The sequence below is a fragment of the Bubalus kerabau genome, chromosome 1 (assembly GCF_029407905.1).
Source record: "Bubalus kerabau isolate K-KA32 ecotype Philippines breed swamp buffalo chromosome 1, PCC_UOA_SB_1v2, whole genome shotgun sequence".
Lineage (NCBI taxonomy): Eukaryota > Metazoa > Chordata > Mammalia > Artiodactyla > Bovidae > Bubalus > Bubalus kerabau.
In genome coordinates this window covers 10,781,367-10,807,541 of record NC_073624.1, presented here as the reverse complement: position 1 = coordinate 10,807,541, position 26,175 = coordinate 10,781,367, and the positions used below count along the sequence as shown (strand labels likewise).

At 53.5% G+C, this 26,175-nt stretch overlaps 1 protein-coding gene across 22 annotated transcripts in view; it reads right to left on the bottom strand.

The window, feature by feature from the left end:
* The window catches only part of MICAL3 (microtubule associated monooxygenase, calponin and LIM domain containing 3), a 156,535-nt gene that overhangs the window by 49,971 nt on the left and 80,389 nt on the right, over positions 1 to 26,175 (bottom strand). For 15 of the 22 annotated variants that reach the window (XM_055567379.1, XM_055567325.1, XM_055567319.1 and 12 more), the window contains 18 exons: positions 24,623 to 24,830; positions 22,047 to 22,163; positions 21,538 to 21,639; positions 20,874 to 21,029; positions 19,862 to 19,962; positions 17,594 to 17,851; positions 17,220 to 17,335; positions 16,081 to 16,207; positions 15,175 to 15,271; positions 12,946 to 13,093; positions 10,872 to 11,068; positions 9,457 to 9,569; positions 9,306 to 9,368; positions 8,670 to 8,843; positions 7,203 to 7,286; positions 4,552 to 4,650; positions 2,885 to 2,941; positions 811 to 918 (listed from right to left, as the gene is read on the bottom strand). In XM_055567379.1, the coding sequence (XP_055423354.1) occupies positions 811 to 918; positions 2,885 to 2,941; positions 4,552 to 4,650; positions 7,203 to 7,286; positions 8,670 to 8,843; positions 9,306 to 9,368; positions 9,457 to 9,569; positions 10,872 to 11,068; positions 12,946 to 13,093; positions 15,175 to 15,271; positions 16,081 to 16,207; positions 17,220 to 17,335; positions 17,594 to 17,851; positions 19,862 to 19,962; positions 20,874 to 21,029; positions 21,538 to 21,639; positions 22,047 to 22,163; positions 24,623 to 24,830 (2,325 nt within the window). Of the gene's footprint in view, positions 1 to 810; positions 919 to 2,884; positions 2,942 to 4,551; positions 4,651 to 4,677; positions 7,287 to 8,669; positions 8,844 to 9,305; positions 9,369 to 9,456; positions 9,570 to 10,871; positions 11,069 to 11,094; positions 12,298 to 12,945; positions 13,094 to 15,174; positions 15,272 to 16,080; positions 16,208 to 17,219; positions 17,336 to 17,593; positions 17,852 to 19,861; positions 19,963 to 20,873; positions 21,030 to 21,537; positions 21,640 to 22,046; positions 22,164 to 24,622; positions 24,831 to 26,175 lie in introns of those variants that run through there. The other 7 variants (XM_055567424.1, XM_055567432.1, XM_055567384.1 and 4 more) reach the window with 6 other exon arrangements.

Genomic DNA, 26,175 nt, shown 5'->3' with positions numbered 1-26,175 from the left:
CTCAGGTGCAGCCAAGCTAACCCCAGGGGCAGAAAACAGCACATCCCCTGCAGCAGACAAGTGAGCGCATGGACCAGACACCGCGTTGAAGGCTGTGACATGGAGCAAGTTCGGGGTCATCCCGGCTCAGCCGGGACCCTGTGCTCCCATCAGAAACCAGCACCCTCAGCAAGCGCAGCCCAGGGCTGCCTGGCACAAAAGCACCTGTCACCTTCAGTTCTCTTTGTTTTTTAGCATGAACAGCAGATGGTTTTCCTCTCCCAACTCTCAAGAAACAGTTGCAATGTAGCTATCTCTGGACTGACACTGTGGCCACCATACACGCACTCCATTCTGCACAGTCTGCCAGCAGCTCAGGAACAGGGACAGACAGAACGGGCCGAAGGCCCTGCCACCTGTCTGCAAACCCTGCACGTCTGGGTCAGATCCATCGCAGGACCCAGCAGAGCTCATTCCTCACATGATTACAGTTCAAGAGGCACCTGGAATACTGGGTAGCCACCACTCCCTTTAGGAGATTTAATTACACTACAGTTCTTATTTTATAATGCATTAACAGGAAGGCACGTGGAGTTAAAAACACTCTATCATTAACTGGTATGGTTGGAACATGCCGAATGTGGGCCAAAGTGGACAGAACTTGCTACAGTGAAGCGAGCAGCCGCCTGCACTCAGCTGGACGCCTACCACCCTCACATGCATGACAAACACACACAGCTGGGTCCCTAAGGAGACAGGAAGGACGTTTGTGTGGGAGAAGAGAGTGGAGGCTGGAGAGGAAGCAGCTTTGCCCCGACTGGGCCGAGCTACCTGTCGGAGGGAGTCGGAGGAGGGGGAAGCAGGGCGGCTGGCGGAGCGGAGGCTTAGAGAAAGCTCCCACTGATCGACCAAAAATCGACGAGAAGGCTCAGGCTCTGGCTATAAGATACAAGATGGAGAAAAAAACCAAAGGAAATGTGAAATGAAAAGTCACACACTGTCCTGAACACAAGCAACTTGGCAGTTTCAGACCCATCTGGATTACAAATGCAGTAAAAAAAAAACACTCAGTTCCAGAAGCAGCAATGGCTCATTCCAGGCAGTGTCCAGCCCACACGTCCTGTGCGCCCCGCCGAGCCCTTCATGGCCTGAGCTGGAATCTCTCTTGGGCAGAGGGGATTCCACCAGCTCATCACTCTGCAAGCCTGATGGGGAGGGGACCACAGGGACAGCAGATCTGCAGTGAAGCTCGCTCTTTGTACATAAAAGCCAGGAAAGTGGCTCCTCCTTCTTCTGGTGGGGCTGAGAGAAGCCAAGCTGACCCTGGAGCCAGCCCCCAACCCTCTGCAGTCCCCATGCAGCACGTGGAGCTAGTGGGCCTAGCAGCCAGATTCTCCGGGCCCCAGCGAGAAGGGGCTGAGAACTCAGCAAGCGGTAACTGCTTTGTTTCCTGCAGGTTTGGGCTGAGATACCTGTGGGGTGCAGGGAAGAGGCACCCCTCCGCTCTGAGCTCCCCTACTTCAGCTCACACTAACTGCAAAGCTTCGGGTGTGACGGGGTGACGGAGAGTGTCACCAGCCTCTGCTTTAGAGGCTCAAATAGAAAAGACCAAACTCCCTGGACAGTAGAGAAGCAGGCGAACGCACAGCTGGATGGGGGTGGTGGAGGAACAGTCTGACAGGGACATAAGCAGTGACCCTCGAGAGCATCTGGACGGGAGCCCTGCACTGAGGAAGCTGGAAACTGGCCCCGGGATGATGAAAGGAGCTTCCTGCCCACCTGACCGTTTCCCCCTGCACCCCGAAGCCCCAAGCTTCTAGCTGCTGCTCTGTCCAGTCTCTCCTCTCATTCACCACTCTTCCCTCTGTTCCTGCTAAGGCTCTGCTTCAATCAAAATCATTGTGACCCCTCCTCAAATATGCATTCCCCAAAGCAGAGGGTTTAGCCCTGTTCAGTATAAAGGCTGAGATTTCTTCTTGAGAGGAACCAGCCTGGGAAGAAGGATGAAAGAGGCTGGGCACGTGCAGAGAGGCCATGGTGACACGGGTGACGTGGAAAGGCCACCCAGCCCCGCCTCCTGCCCCAGGGACCTCCTTCCTGTTGCCCTGGTGACAGTACGCAACACAGGGCTACTGCTACTTTCCTGATGGGCCCGGGGGAGCCAGAACTACTGCTCAGTCACGAGCACACTTCTCAGAGAGCAAAGGCAGAGGAAGCCAAAAAAAGAGGAGAAAGCCCATATGAAATGAACAGCGAGAGCTGGTTCTCGCTCTGGCTGCAGAGAGGCATCCACTCAGGGATCAATTAAAGGGTAACAACAACCAAGACCCTTCCATAAAGTCAGCAGGCTTTCACACGGGCATCTCTGCTACTCATCAGATTATTCGATGGACAAGTGTGACTGGCTGTCTGCCCCTAGTTTCTCAGACAGAGGATCGACAGCTCCCCATCACAGGCTCCGCCATCACCTTCCTTCCCTGCCCTGTCCTCTTCATCCTTGAAAACTCCCCATGCTGGTAAGAGCTCTGGCGTCCTTGGGATTTCTACCTCGGGATCCCAGACTCGCGGAAGAGCCAAGCAAATTCCTCCTGCTTCTGGAATCTGACCGTTCCCCTGGAGTCAAAGGCACGTATTTACGGGTGGGAAAGGGGGCTGAGGGCGGGAGGAAGAGGCCTTTCATAGAAGCACACATCTGAGGGTTCTTTTCTGGAGTGGACGGATGCTCTCCAGGAATGCTATTCCCATGGGTCATCACTGCTAGCAAAGAGTTCTGGCTCTTGGCTGGGTGACCAGAGTGTGCAAAAAGCAAGGGCCAGGGGCCACGCCCGCCTCCCCCCCTGCCCCCCGCCCTAGCGTGCCGCGTCTGTGTGGCTGCCAGCATCCCATGCCACGGGCATGCTTTTACCCTTTCGTGCTGGGGGCTCTGCTTGCCACGGCTGTCGGCATCAAAATCCCTGTGTGTCTGTTGGCAACAAAGCAGAAACTTAAGCTCCGTCCAAACTCTCTATCTGGACCTACTGAGTGACAGTGCGACAGAGTCAGAGTTCATTTCAACACACATCCTGCAGCCTGCTGCCCCCAGCAACCACAGCCCCATCCACTTCAAACCCCATCACCCAAGGGCAACTCCCAGCACAGCTGTCCTTCTCCAAGCCAGCCACATGGATAAAGGGCTACGGTTAGTGCAGAGGTGGAGCAGACACGTTTCTTCGAAAACAGCAGCACACGGCCAGGCATTCAGTGGGAGGTTAACAGGAGAGGCAGGTTAGAGGGGCGAAGCTTTCCACTACAAGACACTAGGAAGGAAAGGTGGGGAGGTGGAAATCGGCTGGAGTGAATGACCATGACAACAGTCCACAGGAAACTCCAGGGTGGGGCATGGTCCCTGAACAGGATCACAGGACAGGGCGAGGAGAACAAAGAGCTGTGCATGGGAGGACAGGCCCAGTACACAGGCCCCTGCTGTCCTGAGGAGCACTCATGGGGCTGTGGAGGCCTCTGGTCACTCTGGATAACCCAGGATTCATTGTATGGCCCTGCGCCTGTGCAAAACTGACCCAAAGCTTCCAAGTTTCTCTGGAGCCCATGAGCAAGTGGGTCCCTGAGGGCTGGATGAGGCCAGGACTCAGGCTCCAGAGTCACACTCTCGGGCTTAGCTCTTGGATCACTGTTCACTGCGTGACCTGGCCTCCTGACCCTCCGCCTTTGTCTCCTCAGCTGTAAGAGGATGACGCTAACGGGACCTGCCTTGTAGGTTTATCGTGAGAAGAGACTGAGATGACACAGGAAAGCGCTCAGAACTCTGCCTGGCTCACAGGAAACGCCTGTGGTTGTTCTCTGACATGGACAGGGCCCAGGGCAGTCACGGCCCCACAAGGGCTCAGGGTCCAGACCCAGGGACATCGGCTGGGCCCGCTCATCAGACATAGCACAGGGTTACCTCCTGAACAGGCTACCATAGCTAAGGAAATGTCTTTCCATAGATCCTGCCTTTCTTTAAAATCACTGTTTTATTTTACAGGAATGTACAACACAAGTCAAAAACGCTGTTCTGTAACGCACTTTCAGTGGGCGTGCTGGCCACAAACATGTGTGGCCCACTTGCCATGAAGCAGTTCTCCAGTGTCTGCCTGGAGAGCGAGAGGGGTGGACGGAAGGGCAGCCATTTGTTGGCAAAAGCCAGATAAACAGGAGGCAGGCTTGCAAAATCGGAAGGAACCAAACTCATAAAGTGAAGCCTTAGAAAAAGCTTCCAAAGTCCACCTGAACTGCGTCTCCCTGGGCAGCAAGACCAACATGACTGACTCCAGCAGGGCTGCATGAAAGTGTGCGCAGGCTGTCGGACCTTGTGTCTGGGTCAGTGTGGTTTAAAGTTTAGTTTACAGCTGCACAGTCATCTTCTTATGATACAGGACTGGATTAAACCACCCAGGGTTTGACCATACAATTGCTACCCTGAGGTCCACCAGTACCGGTCACCACGGAAACGGGGGGACTCTGACTTGGTCTCCACCCTAGCCACCCACACAGGCAGGCAGGCACACAGGAGGCAGAGCATGCAGAGGGGGTCACCTGCTGGCCGCCACGTGCCCGACAAGGAGGCGGAGTAGGGGGAGGAGAGAGGGTGATCACTTTTTTGGGGCAGGTCCGAGAACGCTCCTTGTCCCGTCGCTTTTACACCAAGAGACACAAACAGAGAGAACACAGGTGAAAAGACGGCCACGCTGAGGCTGGTTCTGGAAGGACGAGAGGCTCCTGCCAAAGGCATCCTGAGACCCCTCCCCGACCCCATGCCTCCATCAGCACAAACCCGTGTCTTCAGGGAGCACCCGCCCCGCCTGCCGTCAGCCTCTGGTTGGAGGCGCACTATCTGCAGATCCGAGTTTCGTGCAGCCACTGTGGGCTCAGGACCTAGAGTGCAGCACTTTCTAAATCCCACAAACCTGGAGCACATTCTTCTTTGTTGGTTTATCAAGAAAGTTGGGGGCAGAAGAGAGGGGCCCAGGACATACCCTCACTCACACTCGAAAGGTTCTGGGAGATGACCAAGGAAACACAGGGAAGAGCAGGAGACAGGAGACAAAAAGAGCACCTCTGCCAACTGACGCTGCAGCGTCCGCAGACCACTTCCCCAGATGCCCCTTTCCACGGCGTCCACTTCCTGGGGGGCTGTCTCTAGCATAGGACCCTTTGATGCTTAACAAACCACCAGCTTCCTAGGTCAGAGGGGCCTCAGCTTCCTCACGCCCAGACCGACGTGTGGGGTGCTGCTTGCAAAGCCCAGGAAGGGGGAGGCAGGGACACCGCTCCTGTCAGCACCCCCAACCCCCAAAAGGAGTCCTCCCGTGTCCCCATGTGTGTGGCGCCTGGCGGTGTTCTCTCCCTCAGGGACTAGGTGCAAGGCTCGTGACGCCCCCCGGGTCAGTACTGGGGATGTGTCATCCGTGACATGATGCATCCATGAGGGCGTGAACTGGGGTCACAGCCCCCCACAGCGGGGAGGCCGACAATTCTGCTTTACACGACACACAGCATAGGTCTGACGCTGCAGAGACCCGGCTGCGCCTTCTAACCTGCATCTCCGCTGCCCGTTCCCAGAGCAGACTTGACTGTACGGGTTCTGTTCTGCCTGGAGAAGCTGGCAGTATGTACTCAACTCCACTGACCGCGACCGCAGACCACCCGGACGTGTGCAGGCAGCACCCGCACGGGCTGAGGCTCCAGGCACCCCTGCGGCCTGGCAGGGGTTCCTGCCCTGGACTGCTCCAGGATGTGCCACTCAAGGCCATCTCTTTACCTGGAGACTCCTGTCTCAGGCCACCTCTGTGACGAGTGTAAGAACCTGGCAAAGTAGCTCATCTTCCCTTTCAGGGATCCTCCATTAAAGACTGACCTTTAAATCAGAGGGTCTACTCAAGGTGAAGGGTAAATCAGTAAATCAATTGCTACAGAAATCAACTGCTAACAAGTTTTTCTCAGAAGACCACCCTTCCCCAACCACATGAAGAGGCAGCTTGGCTTTGTGGTGAATCTGGACTCTGCTCAGAAGCCTCCATTTCAGCCTCACAGGCCTGCCTTATGTGCATATTCTTAAAAGAAAGGTAAACAAAGAAACAATCTGCCCTAAAAGTCATTCAACTAAACCTAACTCACCACCTCCCAGCACTTCCCAGCACAGGAGGGCACCATGGCCACACACCGACCACCGCTCAGAACCCCAGTCCTCAGTGATTCCAAACCATGAGTCAGCAGACCCAGGCCGTACTCCTGACGCAGGAGGGACAGAGCAGAGGCCTCCCGTGGCTGACGGGCTTCCTGTGACTGCCAGGCGCCACCTCCTTTCTTTCTGCCCGACTCTACCATGTAGAAGTCGCTCTACAGGAGATTCTGCAGAGACTTCAGTGAAAATTTCTAAAAAGGATATTTTAAATGTAGCAAAAACACCAATGAAGTGTACAGATCCATGTCCATGGTTTGAAACAAGGAAACAAACCACAGTTTGAAACTATTACCTGGATAACATTTTCCTGTTTAACAGGAAAGGCCCACTGCCCTGAGCCCCAAACTCAGGATGGTCCTCCAGGGGTCATGCAGACACGAGTCAGCTAAAGGTCAACTTGGGACAAAGGTTTTAAGAGCAAAACCCCAAAGACTCTGGAAACTCACCACGCAGTCCCAGCTGGTTTCAACACTGAACAAACAGCCCAGCCTGCTCACTGGATTCCCAAAACCGAAGGGGTTATAGAGGTCATGTGATACTCTTAGTGAAAGTGAAAGCTGCTCAGTCGTGTCCGACTCTTTGCGACCCCATAGACTATACAGTCCATGGAATTCTCCAGGCCAGAATACTGGAGTGGGTAGCCTTTCCCTTCTCCAGGGGATCTCTCCAACCCAGGGATCGAACCCAGTTCTCTCAAATTGCAGGCGGATTCTTTACCAGCTGAGCCACAAGGGAAGCCAAATAATACTGGAGTGGGTCACCTATCCCTTCTCCAGCAGATCTTCCCGACCCAGGAATTGAACCAGGGTTTCCTGCATTGCAGGCAGATTCTTTACCAACTGAGCTATTAGGGACGCCTGATACTGTCAGTACTCTCTGATAGATCTTCCTGGAGTCTACTCAAATGCGCACAGATCCCTATCCGGGGCTCCAGAGAGGCCTCCACCCAGCTGGCTCAGAGGAGGAGCGGGTGGGAAGGCCTGGGCCCAGGCAGTTCCTTTACCTGTTTCCACTGGGGGGTGGGAGCAGAGCGACCCTGCTCGGGCAGGCAGCTGGACGGCTGGCTGACCCCACGCTCCTGTGTCAGCTGTGACACACGGGCCAGTGTGGGGAGGGACAGCACATGGAGACAAAAAAAAACAAAAAAAAACACACATTAAGGTAGAAGACACGAAGATGATCCTCACAGCAGACAGACACACATCTAAGAACTGAAGAAGGGCTCAGAGAATTAATTCTAGAAAGTTACACTTATAAAGAAAAACATATAGATTACACTTGTGAAAAAAACAAACAAACCCCAACTAGGTCAAAAGCAAATGCAAAGGAGAAGACAGACAGAGCTGTAATTCTGAGTATCCTTTTCCGAAGCTCACTGCTCTGAGCCTAAACCACTAATTGCCACTTGGAAAATGAGGCGTGCATCTCCTGAGGACAAACTTCCTCTGGCGGACAGCATCCCATGTTCCCAAGGTGGGACAGGGCCTGGGCTGCAGGCTCCTCGGCACGGACGCCTGAGGCGTGAGGATCTGAGCGAGCACCAGACGTGAGAAGATGTTCATGTGGTGGTCCCGCCCTGGTCCACAGGAACAGGGGCTGATGACGTGGAGAAGGTGAAGAGGAGACGCGCGCTTAAGCACCAGGGGTCCGGGAAGAAGCTTTCGGTGTGGACCGCACTATGCCAGCACCTCCTCTCATGAGAAGCCAGAGTGACTTCTGGACGAGCAAGAGGAGAGACGAGACCGGACAGACATCACCGGCCAGCCCTCAGCAGGACTCGGGGGAGTGAGGTTAGCCCACGGAGCATCTTGACAACATGCCCACTCTTGACCTCGGCAAGGACAGTCTAATAAGGCAGCTCTATCAGCAGAGTATTCACCTCCGTGCTTATCATTAGCGATGAGCAACAAGTCAACATCCAGCACCAGAAGAAGGGTTAAGAAAGGCACAGAGCGCACACTTTGGAAGAGACTCGTAAGGAGTTTGGAACATGGAAATATTGCCCAAAGTTACGGGAAGAAAGCAGAACAGAAAAGTGTACATCAACGACCTCAACTATGGAAATGAAGACACACTGAGGAAAGACCCGAAAGAAACACGGCAAAACATCAGTAACACTATAGGGGCCTTAATTACCAACATTATACTTTTCAGCATTTCCCTCAATAAGCAGAAGCAGAGGTTTCTGGGACTGAGGTTGATCAGGGCAAGCGCTGGTTTATTACTCACATATGTATGCGTGTGAACACACACCTACGTGCAGAGACTGAGACCCCACCACGCTGCAAAGGGCCCGGGTGGGCATCTGTCACAGACACCTGAAACCTGCCTGGTGACGCAGTAACCCTCGTCCCTCCCCACACAGACGCCGCCTCGAGCCCGGAGCCCTCGGGGGGTCTGGGACATTCCCCATCTTACCAGCCCCCTCCTCTGGGGCCAGACCAGGTCCCGGCGGGTGAGTGGGGCCTACCTGTCTCCTCACACCCACAGACTGTGGGGGCGCGTTCTCCTCAAACTTGGCCAGCAGCTGGGTTGCCATGTACTTCACTTTGTTCTGGTTGCCGAGGGCCACGTCCATCCTCCGGTCAGTCAGCGTGCTCACCAGGGTGGGCCTTGCTCCTCTGTGGCCCCGGGGTGTGTCCTCCTGAGGAACATGGGCCCCGAGAGCCACCTGTGTCAGAGCAGCCCCCCTGACCCCCGGGCCTGACCCCCAGGCCTGACCCCCAGGCCTGACCCCCGGGCCTGGCGCGATGGCTGGTCTCAAGGTTAGAGCGCTCCTCGCAGTTCTCATCTCAAGATGGACTCAGGGCGGGGGCAGCAATGAAGAGGCGCTCCGGCTTTTGCTGGTGTGGCCACATCCCCGGAAGGCCCCTTGCCCTTCACCATGTGTGTGACCCCACAGAGAAAGGAAAGCTACATGCACACGCGTGTGCTCCTGGAATGCTCTCCAGAGAACAGAGGCACAAGGCCACAGGAAACATCCATGCCCACCCTCCTCGCGTGGATGAACTGGAAAGATCCAGCAATACTAACTCAGACATTGGGGGATTAAGCCAGGAAGAGGCATACTACAGTTGCTCCAGCGAACCCCAGGCATTTCTCTCACCTCCTCTGACTGGCTGGTCTTTCTCCTCTTCCCAGCACCATCCAAGTCTTTTTCCTTCTTGTCCTGCACCAAGAACAGAGGGAAACCACGTTCCTTCACTCTCTGCACCTCACCTCTAGCTCTGCAGCTGGAGGAAATCCCATCCACTTACCTTGGGCGAGCGCTTCCGAGAAATAGTCTGCCCGAGTTTGCTCAGGAAGGAGATGGGGGACTTGGTGCTGGCTATTAGGACAGCCCTCTCCTCCGCATTCAGGTCTGAGGCGTCTGAGGGCAGAAATCAGCAGTGGTCAAGGACAGCGCCAAGGGCGCCTCCCCACAGGAGGGCCAGGGCGCTCTGAACCTAGCAAGAACACCCGAGAAAATGCACACAGAGGCCTGCACGCGAGGCCTTCTCTTCTCCATGCACACAAACAGGACCAACACTTGCCCCGATCAGCTTCAGTCACAAAACCCTCCGCTTCTGCTTTTCAAAAACTGCAATCTGCCTGTGCGTCTGGGTCACAGCACAGTGCCAAAGCCTCACTTTGAGGATAAAAAGTTCAAGCAGAGCCAGAATGGGAGAGACGTGGGGAAGACAAGGTGCAAGCCAAGCCATCATTCTGGGGTGTGCAGACAGCTGTACTTAGCTTCACACGGAGTAGGGCTCTCCCTGACGGGCACCCTGATGTTAGACTTGTGGATTTCTGTCGCAAGAACTGTATCTCTAACAAGAAAAAGCCTCAGAGGTCTACAAGTATATGGCTAGAAGACGCTGGAGAATGGCACCTCAAATCTCTGGATTCCAACGTTTTATTACTGACAACAGTAACACTGAAATAATAGTTGAAATAACTAACATTTATGTAAGTGCTTCCATTCACCAAACTTTCTTTTCAGCATTTCACAATCTAATTATATACACATTGTCCCCATTTTATAGAAGGGGAAACTGAGGCACAGGGAAGTTTAGCGACTTGCCTCCAGTTGAACAGGGGAGGCAACGGGGTGCAAACCAGGTCAGGTACCACCATGCGTAAGCATTATGATGCTTACTTAATCTGTTTCCCAGCAGCCTGAGGGCCAAGGGAAGATTTCTGGAAACACTAAAAAGCAGGAGAAGAAAGAGCAGCCAGAGAAAGAACAGTCACAGAGGAACGAAAACGAGGCAAGTGTGGTCCAGGATCACAGAAGCCAAGAGCAAGACAGAGTTTCAAGGGAACAGACGTCGTTCCAAGCACTGAACAACGTGGAACAGCCAAGTGCCTGAGAGGGGGAAGGGGGAAGGATATGAGTTTGGTGATTCTCCCTGACCACGGAGAACAGTTTGGCCAGAGCAGAGACTGGGTTGCAAAGTGTCACAGAGACTGGGCAGTGAGGAATTCCAGGCCACAGCAAAAGCACTTTTCAAAGAGGCTGGTTTGGAGAGAAAGGGACAAGACTCTGGACAGGAATGCTCAAGGATTCAACATTCGCAGGTGTGCTGAGCAAAAGGTGGGTCAGAAGGAGGGCCTGCCAACACCTGCAGAGAAGCAGGTCTGATGGAAGAGGGGGCACAGGGACCCACCCAGCAGCCCCGGGGACCCTTACCTCGGGAGGGGAGCGAGTCCTTGAACATCTCGTAGAACTGGGTCAGGTACATAACCATGGACAGCTTGTCCGGCTCTCCCACTGAGGCCATCTCTCTGCCTGTCATGATGGGAGAAATGCCCAGCTCTTTCTCAGCAATATCAAAGGCCAGCTGGTTATTCTTCTCCACATTCTGCTCATCCAAAGAGTCAAAATCTCTGAGGAATAAGATGAAGAAGACATGTCAAGACCACGCTTGACAGAGCCCCAGACCAGAAAACAGTGTATCATGGAGTAGTCATTAAAAAACCCGAGTTTAGGACCTCACTGAAATTGGGCAGCAAACCTATCTCACTTCTCAGCTTGCTTCCTCTTACTAATAAAATCAAATTATCCTCAGGAAGAACTCCAGATTAAAGATCTACCCACAAATGACAAGAGGGAAAAGCTGGAAAACAAAACATTTCTCCAATAATGTAAACTTCTTACTAAAATGTAGGCTCAAAGAGAGGAGCTGTTTTTATTATGTTTCCCCTGCACCTGCATGTGGTCTGTGTGTATTAACCTCAGGCTCAACAGGGAACAGGTCCTGTTTGGATGAGGCTGTGTTTAAAAAGCCTGGAGCCATCACCCCCGCATCCATGGAGCTGACAAGCTGTTGATAGACTAGGTCGGCTCTAGTGAATCATACTCGGCCTTCTGCTCACAGGGAAATTCCAAAACTTTCCTCAAAAGGTTATTTCATTGCTAAGTCCCTGAGTTTCCCTAAGTACTTAGATTAACGAACGTTTCCCACTGGGTTTCAGGCTTCCTGCTATTCAGTCAAGTAAAGACTGATAGCTTCCTTCATTAGGTGACTTCAGACTAACCGAGCAGGCCTTATTTTATGTTACCCTACTCACTTGTGTCACTTTTTCATTTGCTAAATTCCTTTACTCTGTATATTAAGCCTATTAAACTCTGGAGGCCTCATCCTGAGTGAAGTCACTACAGCCTGAACAGTGCCAAGTTAACGCCTCCGGGCTTTGTGTGCATCAGGAGGAAATCCCCAGGCCCCTGGAGCCCCTTCGGTCCGTCCTTCGGAAGTGCGGCCCCATGCACTGGCAAGGCTCCCTCCGGCGCTTGCGGCCCCGGCCCTCTGTCCTGCTGTCGCTCTGGAGCAGAAGTGACTCGCCCGCCCGCTGCAGCGCTCCCGTGCCACTACCACATTCGTCCCCAAGCTGCCCCAGAGCGTGACTAGGTGACTTCTCCTCGCTTTATATCCGCCTCTACATGAGCCAGGGACCGGGCGCCAGAGGTCACTTACCTTATCCAAGCAAATCAGAAATCCCCATTTCTAAACACCAGGTGAGGCTGCTTTATTAACATAAATGGGAACTAGGTCTTTCAGGATTCCTTCGGTAATCATTAAAATAAAACAGACACAAAAATGGGCCCGTACGTGGACCTAATGATGAAAGGATACAGACAGTCAAGATAATCCCACATGCTCTGCTTGCCTCTGAATCTTCCTGCTTGGCTTCCATGGTAAGGACCGCCCGCAGGGGCAGCTGGGTGCACCAGGCACCAGCTGACCTGGGTCGTCCTGCTGCGCTAGTCTGCGTTTGATGAGCACAGGACGCCCAAGAGAGGAAATGGCACCACACAGGGAGGTAAGGCCACCCGAGTGTCACCGCTTGACACTCGCATAAAGTGCAGGAGACAGAGACAATGCGGGCAAGCCCCACTGAACGGAGCAGGTGCTCTGCCAGGAGGGACACACGTGCTTCGGGTCCCACCCAGCCAGACTCTCCTCGTGACCAGCAGCACTGGACAGAGAGCTGGCTGCGTGCAGAGCTCAGCTGGGGCCAGGAAACAGGGCTTCCCGTCATGGGATGTTAGCAGGCTCAGGGGGTCCACCTCGCAAGTATGGAGACTTATACACTCAGCTGGCCACTACTGGGCCGAGCTACAGAGCACCTGAGAGACAGAGCTTTAAACACGGCTACATCAAGACCAGTCACAAGCTGCAGAGGAAGCACTGCGCTACGTGTCCCGTTCTAGGAAAAGGCCACCTGAGCGCGGGGAATACGGATGAGGCCGAGCCTGGACTCACATCAGGTCAGGGCGGTATCTGTGTATGATGGCACACAGGGCCAGGCCACTCTTCCACGACATGGTAAGGTCCGTCACATTCACCCCAGCGTAGCCATCCGTCTGCCGCTGGCACCAACCCAGCAGCTTGCTGGAACGAGCCACAGACTCTAGAACAACAACAACGTTATTATTGGAGGTGTGGTCACCTGGGAGCCTTGACGGAGAATCCACATAACCAGTCTGAAAACATACTGAAGGCAGGGACAAAATAGCTGTCACTGGTTTTCAAAAGTAAGAAGCTATTTAACTGGTATTATATAATTTTTTTTGGCTACACAGTGTGGCTTATGGGATCTTAGTTCCTCAACAGGGGCTGACTGAACCCGGGCCCATAGCAGTGAGAACGCAGAGTCCTAACCACGGAACCCCCAGGGAATTCCCGTGAAGTTTTAGGTAGGCAAGAAACTCCCAATTTATCCAGACTCTGAGGTCAACGTCCATGCCCCAGACAGATGACAGACTACCCGTGGGTGACCTGGACCCAAGCACACTGAAGCCCAGGGTCCTGGCGGCTCTCCAGAACAGGGCTGCAGAGGGAATGACCACCTGCTGACACCCTCACACCAGCGGCCCTGAGATCTCCCTGGAGAGCTGGCAGCAGCTGGGGGAGGAAACGCCTTCCCTCCAAAGCAACACTTGGAGGACCCAAGAAGAAAGGTTCGGTCCTGCACTTTCCAGGTGAAAGCAACTCCACAGGATCACACAGGTGGAGCCAAGGACCCCAGAGCGGCAGGCTGAGCCCTCAGCAAGACAAGCCGTCATGCCCTGAAACACTCAACACAGAGACAATGCACATCTGGGGACATTTTCCAGTCACTGATGTGTCTCCTAAAATATGAAAAGCCACTATAAAAATCCATTTTTCGTAACTGCATCAGAAGAGCCCTGACATAGAGCATTTAGAAGAATCTGGTAACTCCTATTCGTGTTCAAGGAAGTCTGTTCCTTACCTTAGGCAGCTGAAAATATTTAACCTTGTACTGATCACTAAGTGCTTTGTGAACATAAGATAAAAACCACATTTCTGAAAACCCTGTTTTAAGTCTTTCAGGGAAACAAATCCTGAAACGACACAGAGAAGTGCTGCTGGCATCCTCGTCTGATCTCCTGGCTCCTAGACTAACTTCATTCAGTTGTTTCCCAAGTCTGTGTCCGTCAGTCCAGTATGTACTGGACAACCCCAATAGTTCAGGCTCCAGAACTACAGTGAACAAAGACACATTCTCCAGGGAATTCCCTGGCGTCCAGAGGTTAGGATGCCTTGCTTTCACTGACAAGGGCACGGGTTCAATCCCTGGTCGGGGAATTAAGGTCCCACAAGCCGTATGGGGTGGCCAAACAAGACACATTCTCTGCTTTCAAGGAAGGTGATCTTGATATTCCAACAGCACGTCAACCTCAAGATGCCCACAACAGAACTCAAACCTCAGAACAGAACCTTCGGCCCCACTTCCTTATTCAGGCTCTTCAGTGCTTCTGGCTCCTTAATACTCCTGGCTACCACTCTTGACACCCCGCTGTACACCAAGTGTTGCAGTGAACACCTCACCATGCCCCCAGGTCCTCATAGCCGGAGTGAGGCATGATAGGCAACCCCATTTCAGACACAGAAACCCAAGTTCAGATGGCAAGGCACATCCTTCACTGACGGGCACGGCTAGACTGGACGCAGTCTCCCTTCTCATCCATAGCCTCAACGTCAGGCCAGTGAGCCTGACATGGATGCAGCCCTAACTACCCACTCGGCCCGGTGCCCTTCTCCGCCTGGCTCACCTGCAGTGACCACTCTCCTCCCGAGGAGCTCTTCAGAGGCCTCACCAGACACAAAGTACAGCACGGGTCTGCCTCGACCATCGTGTCCTGCAGGCTCGTGGTCCTCAGCTTCGAGGCCACGGCTTCTCCGATAGGACCTTCCCCGCAAACCTGGGCTGGCATGTACACTCAAAGGCCCCGCACATACACCCCACCCTCTCAACAGCACGTATCCAGTTTCTCTCCACTCCCTCGTGACCTCTGAGACCAGGTTTCCCAGCCTTGAAGCACTGCTATTTCCTGGCTGTGGGGCTGACTTGTGTATCACGGGGCAGAGCAGTCCCATCCCATCCAGTCCTGACCAACACTGTGCACACCACAGCCCAGCCTTCGCACAGAACAGCTGAGTTGGCTGAAAGGCCAAACCGGGACTCACCGTTGCGGGCCAGCTTTGGGGTGGTTCGGGAATTCACAAGGTTCTCCATCTCCAAATGAACATCTTTTGTGTCTCCAGTATCATACAGATGGCGCACCTGGCAGGAAGGTTATAAGTCGTGAAGAAGGGAAATCACACACCAAGGAACCAAGGCCCACCTGAGAACAGAATGCCCACAGTGAAAACCTGGGCAATGTGTGGTCAGAAGGGGTAACGCCAGCCCTCACCCCTTCCAGGACGCAGCAGGTCACACACACAAACGCGCACGCGCTGTGAGGACCTATGACAGACAGACACCTGGCCATGGCGGGAGGGGCTTGCTTAGTCTCTGCTGGGCCATGACTCCCAGTAACGGCAGGTTTCACCCCTAAACACAGAGGCCCAGTGTACAGTCTAGGACACAGATATCTTGAATGAGCTGCTTTCTCAATGTTGTTGGACTCTTTGGAATTACTGTGCTTTGTGAAATGTCACTCTTGGTGCAATAACAAGGCTTCAGATATTCTGAGCCGGACGACAGTATTTTTTACTTGCAGAGTCTTATCTTCCCAAGTCCTCTCAAGGGACCAGTCGGTCTGCAGCACAAAGACCCAGGGAGCTGGGGTGGTGGTCTCCGTGGCGCAGACAAGGAGACAAGGGCAGGGGAGGGGAGGGCCCGGTCACGGTGACTGGTGGCAGTGACACAGGTGTGCACCACACGCCCTGCCCAGGGAGCCAGGGCTGTGCCCTGCTCGTCACTGCACACCTGCCGCCCTGGCTGCTCTATCTGCTGATGGAAAACGCCTCCTCGGCCAACTCAGGGAGACGTCACTTGGTTCTTAAGGAAGGCTGTGTATGCTCGTATCCACAGGGTCTGACCGGGCCTGACAGTGGCCAGGGCATGCCCGACTGGCCAGGGACTCTCACCTGGCTCGGCCGGAGAAAGTTGACATTCACGTTAGGGTATCTGGTGACCGGGTCGATGCTGTACTGGCTGAAGTTCTTGCTCACGTTCTCAGGGGTGGTCTGAGGCAGCAACCTATAAATGCTTTCCCTGCAACAACGAACAATACGCTCAGAGCAGTGACAGCAACGAACACCTCTGATGATATTTCCATGCTCTGAGAGCCCAGGGCAGGGCCAACCTTCCTCCTGGATGGGGTTCCCCCACCCCCACATCAGCCCTGCTTCCCATCCCCTCTACCTCGAGGATCCCACAGGCCCCAGCCTGCTACGCCCCAGCAAGAAGGGCAAGCACACTGCTGTGGGCGGGAGCAAAGCCTGAATCTAATTTACTACTGTGCTCTGTTTTGGCAAGTTCACCAAATTTTTAAGAAAATGAAAAAAACTTGCCACCTGCAAAGGCCCCCTGCCACACACCCCGCCCACATGTCCAGTTTCTCTCCACACCCTCGTGACCCCTGAGACCAGGAGTCCCACCCTCAAAGGACTGCTATTTCCTGGCTGTGACCCCTTAGGTAACTGTGACCCCAGAGGACCTTATTTAACAGACTTAAAATGATATGAACCCCGAATTTCACCCAGCATATCCTCTTTCTCTAGTTCTGGTCAAGGCACCTGTTCTTTATCAGCATGCAAATCTCAGGTCTTAGCTCATTTGCAATTATCTGCTTCAAAATATCTGACATTTGAGAAATGCTTACAAGTAGTTTGGTGTTTCCCTTTGAATTCAAAGGCATCTTTAATTAGTTCTAAGTTAGGACATCCCCAGCTACCACACTGATTTCATTAGTGTAAGTCTCTCTAGTTCAAAGACAAGAAGGACTTGACACAGGATTTTCATACCCCTGTTTACATAACTGTCACAGAGGAATCAGAGAACACCCGTCAGTGTTACACAAAGATTCAGACACCGCTTGGAAGAGTTTGCTTTGGAGAGTGACAGGAGAACATCCCTGAGATAACCAGTAGGTGTCTATGATTTTATGAATACCTATCTTACCTTTCTTCTCCTAAATAAGAATATATCATCAATTAAGAAGGAGAAACCTGAGACCAGCCTACAACTGATGCTCCATCTCATCGCGGAGGGCCCCTGCGGTTACCTCTCTGCCAGGACTTCCAAGGGGCTTGTCCCCAGAGACCAGCTACGCACCATCCAGGCTGAGTCCATAGCAGCCAGAAAGCCCCGGGCTATTCCTGTTCCCATTGGCCAAAAAGGCTAGAAGGAGATAGAAAACAGAGAATTAATTACCTTTTAATAGAGGGAAACTAAACTCCTGAGCAAAGAAAGACTTTGCCCCTGAGAGGACGTTGTAGCAGGACATACTGCCCTTCCCCCCAACAACCTGGCAGGTCCTAACCCTAACTCAGCAGGCTCTGAGCCCCTAGGTTGGACTCTACACGGCAGGATGACACAGACGCTCCCAGCCTGGGACCCCATGTTCCTAGTCATGCCGCCCCTAACACCCGCTCTCACCTCCAGGAGGCTGTCCCCCACCAGAGCCACCAGCAGCTGGTGCCCGTTGTGCTCCCGCACCAGGGCCGCATTCTCGGAGGCATACATGCACGTGAAGTCGAACATGGCCACGTCAGGCTGCCCGTAGTGGTTGATGGCGAAGTCCAGCGACGGCAGCTGCTGCTGGGTGGAGAAGTCGGCTGCCTCCCGGGCGTAGCTCAGCAGGGCCTCCTGGTCCACATTCTCCCGGGAGAGCAAGAGCTCCGTGTCGGCGTAGTCCTGTCTCCAGAGACGGGGGAGGCTCAAGGGAAAGCCCCGGCAGGGGCATAGGGGCCCATCGGCCACGGCCACACCACCTTCCCTGCCCGAGAGTGGCTTCCTGTTCCAATAAGTAAGTCCTCCACACAAATTCGGGAAGGGAGGGGGCTTGTTTCTAAAGAACACAGGTTTTGCCACCTAGAGACAGAGGCCCTGCTTTTCCATCGTTCTTGGAACAAGTCGCTACTTGTGCAGTCTAATCCACTCCACCTCACGGAGCTGCTCTGAACACCAAATACAATGACTCATGGGATGGTGCCTTGTGAACTGAAAAGCATCCCCAGTTAAGGCCGCTATCAGCAAGCATCCTCTTCTGACAGCAACTGGGCGACACAGGACACTCAGCCTGAGTCTCCCATCGACCCCAAAGGAAGAACCCAAAGCTTCCATGGCCGACGGATAAGGAGGTGGGGGCACCAGCAGCCCAGGGAACCGGCAAGAGATACACTGAGGATGGAACAGAAGCTTTCCAAACAATACACAGGATTCTGGAAGGCCCCACAGTAATCCACCAACAAAGAAAAATGACAAGAGAAAAAGGGCTCTCCACAGAGAGGATTGAGAAACTCCTCTGCTCTGGAGGTTCCTGCACACTGATCAGGCCTCCTCCTCAAGGGCGACCGGAGCTCCCCAAGTGTCTCTGAGGGCACCTCCAGCTGCCCAGACAAGATGGAAAGGGCAGACACGCACACTCACGTTGGTTTGTTCAATACTTAGTGAGTAGCCACCATGGGCTCAGGATTCAGTGGCACACACCCTGTGTGCTAAAAAAAAAACAAAAACAAAAAGGAAAAGTACATCAGGTTGCACCAATCTAGATTGTTCCAACATAATGTCAACTGATTAGCACAGTCCTGACGAGGACGGTAGATGTCAAGTCTTAGCCTGGCCCCAAGGCGCACCAGCAGGCTCATGAGTATCTCTTCCTGATGAAACATCCAACTGAGTATATCCCACTCTGGATATACTCCGGCGGCACGGGCTGCATCCACTGCTCCGCTCCCTTCTCCTGACACACACAAAGGCCACGGGGCTGAGACACAGACGGAGGCCCCCGAGGAGGAGACTGCTGCGGGCAAGCTCCCTGCTGCCCAGCACTGCCCAAGGCAAAGCGGCAGCATCACGCATCAGCACCTGCGGAGCTGGGACGCCTGCCTCAGCCGCGAGTCTGTGCTGGGCCGCAGAGGCCTCGGCCAGCGTGTCAGCACAGCGGCAGTAATTCTCGAACCCAGGCCAGCAGACCCAGCGAGACTTAAGAAACTCTCCTAAGGAACCGTCTCTGGAGGAGCCATCCACCTGTGGCTCTGATTCCATTTCCAGGTCATCGTCTCAGGGAATGTCACACAATCAGTCATCTGGAAAAAAGGCTTAGCTGGCCCTGACTCCAGGTGAACAAGAGTCCTCACTGTCAGGCCACAAAGAGGTCCAAATAAAGCCTGACTGAGGCTCTGTTCCCTGGGCCTCTGTAACCAGATCCCAGAAACACCAAACTCCCTTCCCTCTATAAGCCCCTTAGCTCTACAACCCTCTCCCAAAGGACAACCTATTAACCAACCAATAATCAGCCACATGGGAATGCACCATAAGCCACAAGCCTAAGCACTAAAATTACACTGAATATTTATGCACAAAATGCTACCTGAGATTGCTCTGCACAGCCCCACGCAGGAGTGGGGAGTAGGCAGTGCTGGCCGCGTGCTGATCCCTGTGAAGCTGGATAAGAGGCACACGGGGGTTCATTACCCACGTCTCTCCACTTTTGTTCACACTTGATATTTTCCAAAATGAGATTTTTTAAAGTGTTAAACTAAAAAACATCAGAGGATTACAAAATACACAGTCCCAGAAGATGAGCGAGATATTCGTTTTAATGACTTTGCAAGAAAAACTAATCAGACAATAAAATTCTTTATCTTGGTAATCACATGACCTGATACATAAAAAGAGGTCTAAAAGAAATCCGTGACTCACATGCAGTATCACCCCTTTGTCCAGTAAGCTCTGCTTCTTGGCAGTCATAACGAAGTAGTGTGTGTCATCTTTGTAGTAGACAATGTTCTCCAGGTCGATCCCTGCGACAGAGGACAGACTCACACGTGAGGGTCTGCTGAGAAGTGGGGGGATGACTATTATCAGTCCACAGAGACCGGGGTCCTGGAACCCCAGGCAGGAAAGAGAAAACAGGTGTCTGAGCCCGATTTTCACACCCTGCCCGTTTGTTCACAAAAAGAGGGAAGCCTGGCCATCCTCACGCTGCTCTGCATTTACCTGACACCCTGTTATCCTAACAACAGCCATCAACAGGAAGCAGAAACATGAGGATGGGAAGAAGGAAGAGGTTAACCCTGAGGAAGAGGGTCTGAGTCAGTTCTCAGGTTAAGCTTCTTTGATACCCATCAAGGCAATGGGGGAATCTCCCAGACGCTCACGAGCAAGACAGACAACCAGATGCTGGAAGCAGAGAGCGCACCACTGGCTCTTTAAATCTATTAACCTAAAAAATCAGATGCAATGGTAAGAAACTGTGTTCTAGAAAACAGCTAACTGCAATCTGTCACACATTTTTGTTGCAGTGAAATGTCCAAGTGAATCTATTCACAAGCTACCACACAACAGCCTCGTTTTTATCTGGCACGTGGTTTACTTTAGAAGCAAATGAACTCAGGAAAAAGAAAACACACTCAACACCTGCAGTCTGCTTCTCAACAAACCAGGGCTCCCCACCCACAGCGACTCAGCGCCAGGCAGGGGAAGAGGTTCAAGCAGGAGGAGCAGCCCAGCCACAGTGATGAGCACAAAAGACAGCAGAGCAGGAGACAGAGGCATGTACGGCACAACGCTCAGAGCGAACACAGCAGTGCAGAAAGGGCAGAGGCCACAGCACGGCCGTAGCAGCGACGACCCCCGCCCCGCCAGCCCCCCAGACGAGGACCAGAGTGATATTCAGAGTCTTTCCTTCCGCCGTGGAGATATTAACACCAACCTGTGGCTTCCCTCAGTTCCTGGAAAAATTTTTGGTTGAATATAAAAGCCACACCACTGATTTCTTCCACTTTGGCTTCTGCTGTTGTATTTCGGTTAATAAAATTCGCTGTAATGGCAATGGCCAATTTGCCACGGAATTCTTTCCGACGAAATCCTGGGAAGCGGGGAAGACATTTTCAGAGATGACAAAAGCTGGCCAGAGAAGCAGGAAGTTCACGTCAAACAGGAGAAATAGGAGGGGTTCTGATGAGGACATGGAGGAGTGTGGGGGGTGGGAATCACGGGAAATTGAGGGCAGCTCTCCTCTGTCTGGAAGTAAGGAGTCTACCTCCCAAAGCCTTCCCAATCCAGCAAGATGTCAAAGTCACCCACAGCTAACACTGAAAATCTGACGGGCCAGAGAAGCACTCAGTGCGAGGCTCCGTCTGCTTGAATAAGTCAGGTCTAGATCTGCAGTGCCCCCGGCTCATGAGAGCCTGTCTCCCTGCACCCAGAGAAGTGCCTGAGAGCCAGCTGGTGGGGCCTGCCATCCACCAGCACAGGCATGGACCAGAGGAGGGGTCTCAGGAGTGGGGACTCTGAGGACACAAGCTCTTACGGGGCTTGGGGAGGGCGACCCTTCCCTGGCTGTGAACCAGCAGGAGGAGGAGACTGCCCAGTACCTTCCAAGGTATTCCTGCGGCCATCCCCGCCGATGATCACTTCAAACTCATATTCTGACACAGGGTGCGTTTTGGGGTGCACCAGGGCCCGCCAACCTATCCCTGTGGACCAAAGTCAGAATGAAGGTTGTCACCAGACCCATTCATTTACTTGAGATGTTCATACACCCAGATCTCTAGATATCCAGGTGTGCAGATGGCACAAAACCCCATGTCAAACATAGCAGGCGTAAAAGCATGGGGCACAAACCAAAGAAAGAAAGAAGCTTTGAGTAAGGCTCACAAAGGAACGTCCCCCAGCACATAACCTTCTATAATGGATCCAAGCACCCGGCATGTCTCATACTATGTCAGGGCCTCCTCATTAAGTCAAAGTTCCTCCACAGGCTGTACAAATGGAGAAGCCCTTTAACCAGCTCTGAAAACTACCCGAGACGCCTGTCGTCTCCCCCCAGATCAAATCTTTCTCACCCTTTCCAGCCCCTTTCCCTCCTTATTTGTACACTCACGTTCATTTTCTTGATCCTCGGGAGGCTCCACAAGTCCTCGGAATTCCACATTGACGTGGATCTCAATGCCTAGGATCAAGGCTACTTTCAAAAGTATTAGCTGAAGCTGACGGATACCTGAGTGGGCAGAAGATTGCACGAGTGAGGGTCCTCAGTGGGGCAGACAGTCAGCATCACTACCCCAGTTCCCCCACCCACCCGTGCACACAGAGTTTACTCAGCTGCTTAAAGTCACCGGCAGCAGGCTTTTCCCAGCCATGCCTGTAGCGTCTTTCCTTTCCCAGGGCAAATACAACTCAGTGCAGATGTTCCAGAGACACACACGGGGCCATGCCCACCTCTTGGGTTAGGTATTCCCAGCACACGAGAGCACTGAGACAGCAGGAGACACGCACCCTCCCCCATCCTCCCTGATGGGCTCAGAGTTCCCCATCCTCTCTGATGTGCTCAGAGTCCCCCAATCCTCCCTGATGGGCTCAGAGCCCCTCCCCATCCTCCCTGATGTGCTCAGAGCCCCTCCCCATCCTCCCTGATGTGCTCAGAGCCCTCCCCCATCCTCCCTGATGGGTTCAGGGTCCCCCATCCTCCCTGATGTGCTCAGAGTCCCCCAATCCTCCCTGATGGGCTCAGAGCCCCCCATCCTCCCTGATGTGCTCAGAGCCCTCCCCCATCCTCCCTGATGGGCTCAAAGCCCCCCATCCTCCCTGATGTGTTCAGAGTCCCCCAATCCTCCCTGATGGGCTCAGAGCCCCCCATCCTCCCTGATGTGCTCAGAGCCCTCCCCCATCCTCCCTGATGGGCTCAAAGTCCCCCATCCTCCCTGATGTGTTCAGAGTCCCCCAATCCTCCCTGATGGGCTCAGAGCCCCCCATCCTCCCTGATGTGCTCAGAGCCCTCCCCCATCCTCCCTGATGGGCTCAAAGCCCCCCATCCTCCCTGATGTGTTCAGAGTCCCCCAATCCTCCCTGATGGGCTCAGAGCCCCCCATCCTCCCTGATGTGCTCAGAGCCCTCCCCCATCCTCCCTGATGGGCTCAAAGTCCCCCATCCTCCCTGATGTGTTCAGAGTCCCCCAATCCTCCCTGATGGGCTCAGAGCCCCCCATCCTCCCTGATGGGCTCAGAGTCACAGTGACCGAGCAGAACCTATGACACTGACAGGACTCACCACAGAAGGTGGAAGATGGGCCCCAGGGGCACCTCCCACTGGACACAAAGGGCTGCACTGCCTCCTGAACTGCCCACGGCTTTTCTCACCTCGTACCTCGCTGATGGCCACACATCCATACACGCTGAAAAGGGCACCCTCCATCCAACCTCAGTCTCTTACTGTCCCCCTCCCACCTCTGGTCCACAGGTGTAGGAACTAAGGCTCAAAATGATATAAAATCTTGCTCATTATCACAGTGAGAGTTATGTATCTGTTCAACGTCCAGTGAGTACCTCCCAGGTGCCAGGCACAGCAGCAGCCCAGGGCTGCTGAGAGAGGGTCCGGGCTCTAAGACAAATCCTGCCACGCACAAGGCAGACAAGTCCACTGATGTGACGACCCTGCCCTCTGCTAAGACCAAGGTGCCGGCAGGCTGTGACAACATGCTAGGAAACATGCTAACCCTCCTTGAGGTCATCTCAGTTATTTCCCCCCCGCCCACCCTTCCGAGTCACACTCCCAGGCTCCTTAAATCCTCTGCTGGCACACACTATAGCTGTACACAGCTGAGTTCCAAGATGCTTTATACCGTACAGCCCAACAGACAGAGCGCTTCTGCTACTAGTGGAATGTGGCCTCTGTCGGCCAGCAGGTGATAAACTGGCACAACTGCTTTGAAGCCGATGTTTACAGGACACACCTGAAGAGCTCCGAACAGCAGCTCCTTGATAAGGCTCCCCTGAAACCATCAGTGACGATCAACAGACAAGACTTCAGCCTCATAAAGTAGACAGTCTGTTCTGAACCACTTTTCAGATCAGCATGAAAACAAAAGCACTGTCTGCATTAATGTCTACTGACTCAACGGGCCCAGGCCGAGCCTGGAGGGGACCAGAGTCCAGCAGGAGCCCTGCGTGCTGCAGAACTCGCGAGAACCACCCAAAGAAGGAATCTCACTATCGACTGGCCACTCACAGCCAGACCAGGAGTTTGTCCTTCTGATCCCCAGGGCCACCCCCAGAGCATGTGCCCTCTCGTCAGGAGGCACCCACAGCAGCGCATCACAGCGAGCCCACACCTCGGGCCTCTCCCTCTGGACTATGAGCCACCAGAGGGTCAAAGCCCACACTGGAGGTCTGTTTCCTGGACTGGCCCCAGCGCCCATCCCACCCACTGCCAGTGCTCAGTAAGAGCCCAGGACCTTAGAGCTCCTTAAGCTAAACTCATTTTGCAGGAGACACATTGGTACTTAAGAATCTCAGGTTACAGAACCTCCGGAGGGCAGGTACTCCAACTCCAAGTCGAGTGTGCTCTCTACACAACAGACACGAATGATGACAGGGCCCACCAGCTTCTAGAATCTGCCTGCCATTGTCCCCTGAGAAGTGGGCAGAGGCAGGATTCCATAGGAGTGCTGATCTTACTTACTGATGTGGTCGATGGCCCCAGCACAGAACTTGCCATAGAACTTCTTGGCACCCAGACCTCTCAGGTCATGTATGGTGAAGGGCCAGAGGTGCAAGACGTTGTTGCGGGAGAAGGCATCTCGCTTCTCAATGACGACCACCTTAGCTCCCAGCAAGGACAAATCGATGGCTGTGCGGAGACCGCAGGGGCCGGCTCCAATGATGAGACACTGAAAGACATGGCTGCTTTCAGGGCAAAGGCAGCACTCTTGACCTCATGACTACCATTCCCTAAAGCTCCCACAGGGCTATTCTCCCCATTACCAAGAAACCTTCACTCCCATCTGGGTCAGAGTGGAGCGCCCACAATGGCTTCTGAGAGAAGCTGTGAGCACTCTGGATGGAGGAAGACTTGACTTTCACTGCTGGACAGAAACTCAGACAGGGCACCTGCAGATCTTTACCTGGGCCATGACATCAACGCAGGATGAAACTCACATGTCACCTCTCATCAACAGGAGAAAACCTTTTGGAAGGCTTGTAAGTCAAGCAGATCTCCATCTGCTTGAGGAGACACAGATCACTAAACACACAGCCAAGCAAGCCTGGGTCCTGGATGGACCTACTGCTTGAAAGATTCCCAGGAGGTAATCCTCAGGAGTCAGAGCTTCCTGTGCTGAAGAGAGTTCTTGAAGATCCATGTTCTAGAGAAGGACTCTGGCTGACACTGAACTAGTTCACATGCATGTCCAGAGGAGAGACAGGCACTGCCTCTGGCTTCAGATTCTCCTCATTCTTAATAAAACTCTAGAGCACACTCATAAAAGTATGCCCTTGAATTACTTGAATTCTGTGTATGAATACCTACCCAAATACAAACCCACAAAGGGCAAGTTAAGGCTCATGAAATAGTAACAGCAGTCCTAACGTCATCTCCAACTTCTGCAAAAGCTAGCTTTTCCAGCTTCTCACAGAAAGGGCTCTTACATAATGAGGAAAACACAGAATGTGTTATCCTTCTCCACTCCCCACGCCTCCTCCAGCACACTTGAGTGGACATCTTCGGTCTTTGCCTAAGATTTCTCTAGATGGTGAAGCAAGCAAAAGAAATTCTTTGGTTTATAAAGCCCTTGCTTATCAACACAGGCCTCCGGAAAACGGATGAAAGGAGGTCTGAAGCCTGTGGGAAATCCCCAAGTTGGCCAATACTCTGCACACCTTACCAGACACTGAGTCCAGAGGCTGCTCTGCCAAGCACCAGGCCACCCAGACAGACAGGATCCCAACAGGGCCTGGCTACCTCTGTGCTCAGTGGCCTGCGTCCTCTAACAGCGTGAGAGTCAACCAGAGCAGCAGCAAAATCAAACAGCCCCCATATCATTTGACTGCAGGGTAGTTCTCAGCAGCTGAGACTCCCATGTTCCTGTGTCAGTCCAGGGGTAAGAGCGGGGCAGGAGGAACGGTCGAATGAACACAGGCAGAGGACCCGCACGCGGGCTGAGCCCGACGCCCCCCCAGGCGGTGGATGACCCTACCCAGCCTCACAGGCTACCTCTGCCTGATGCCCTCTCCCTC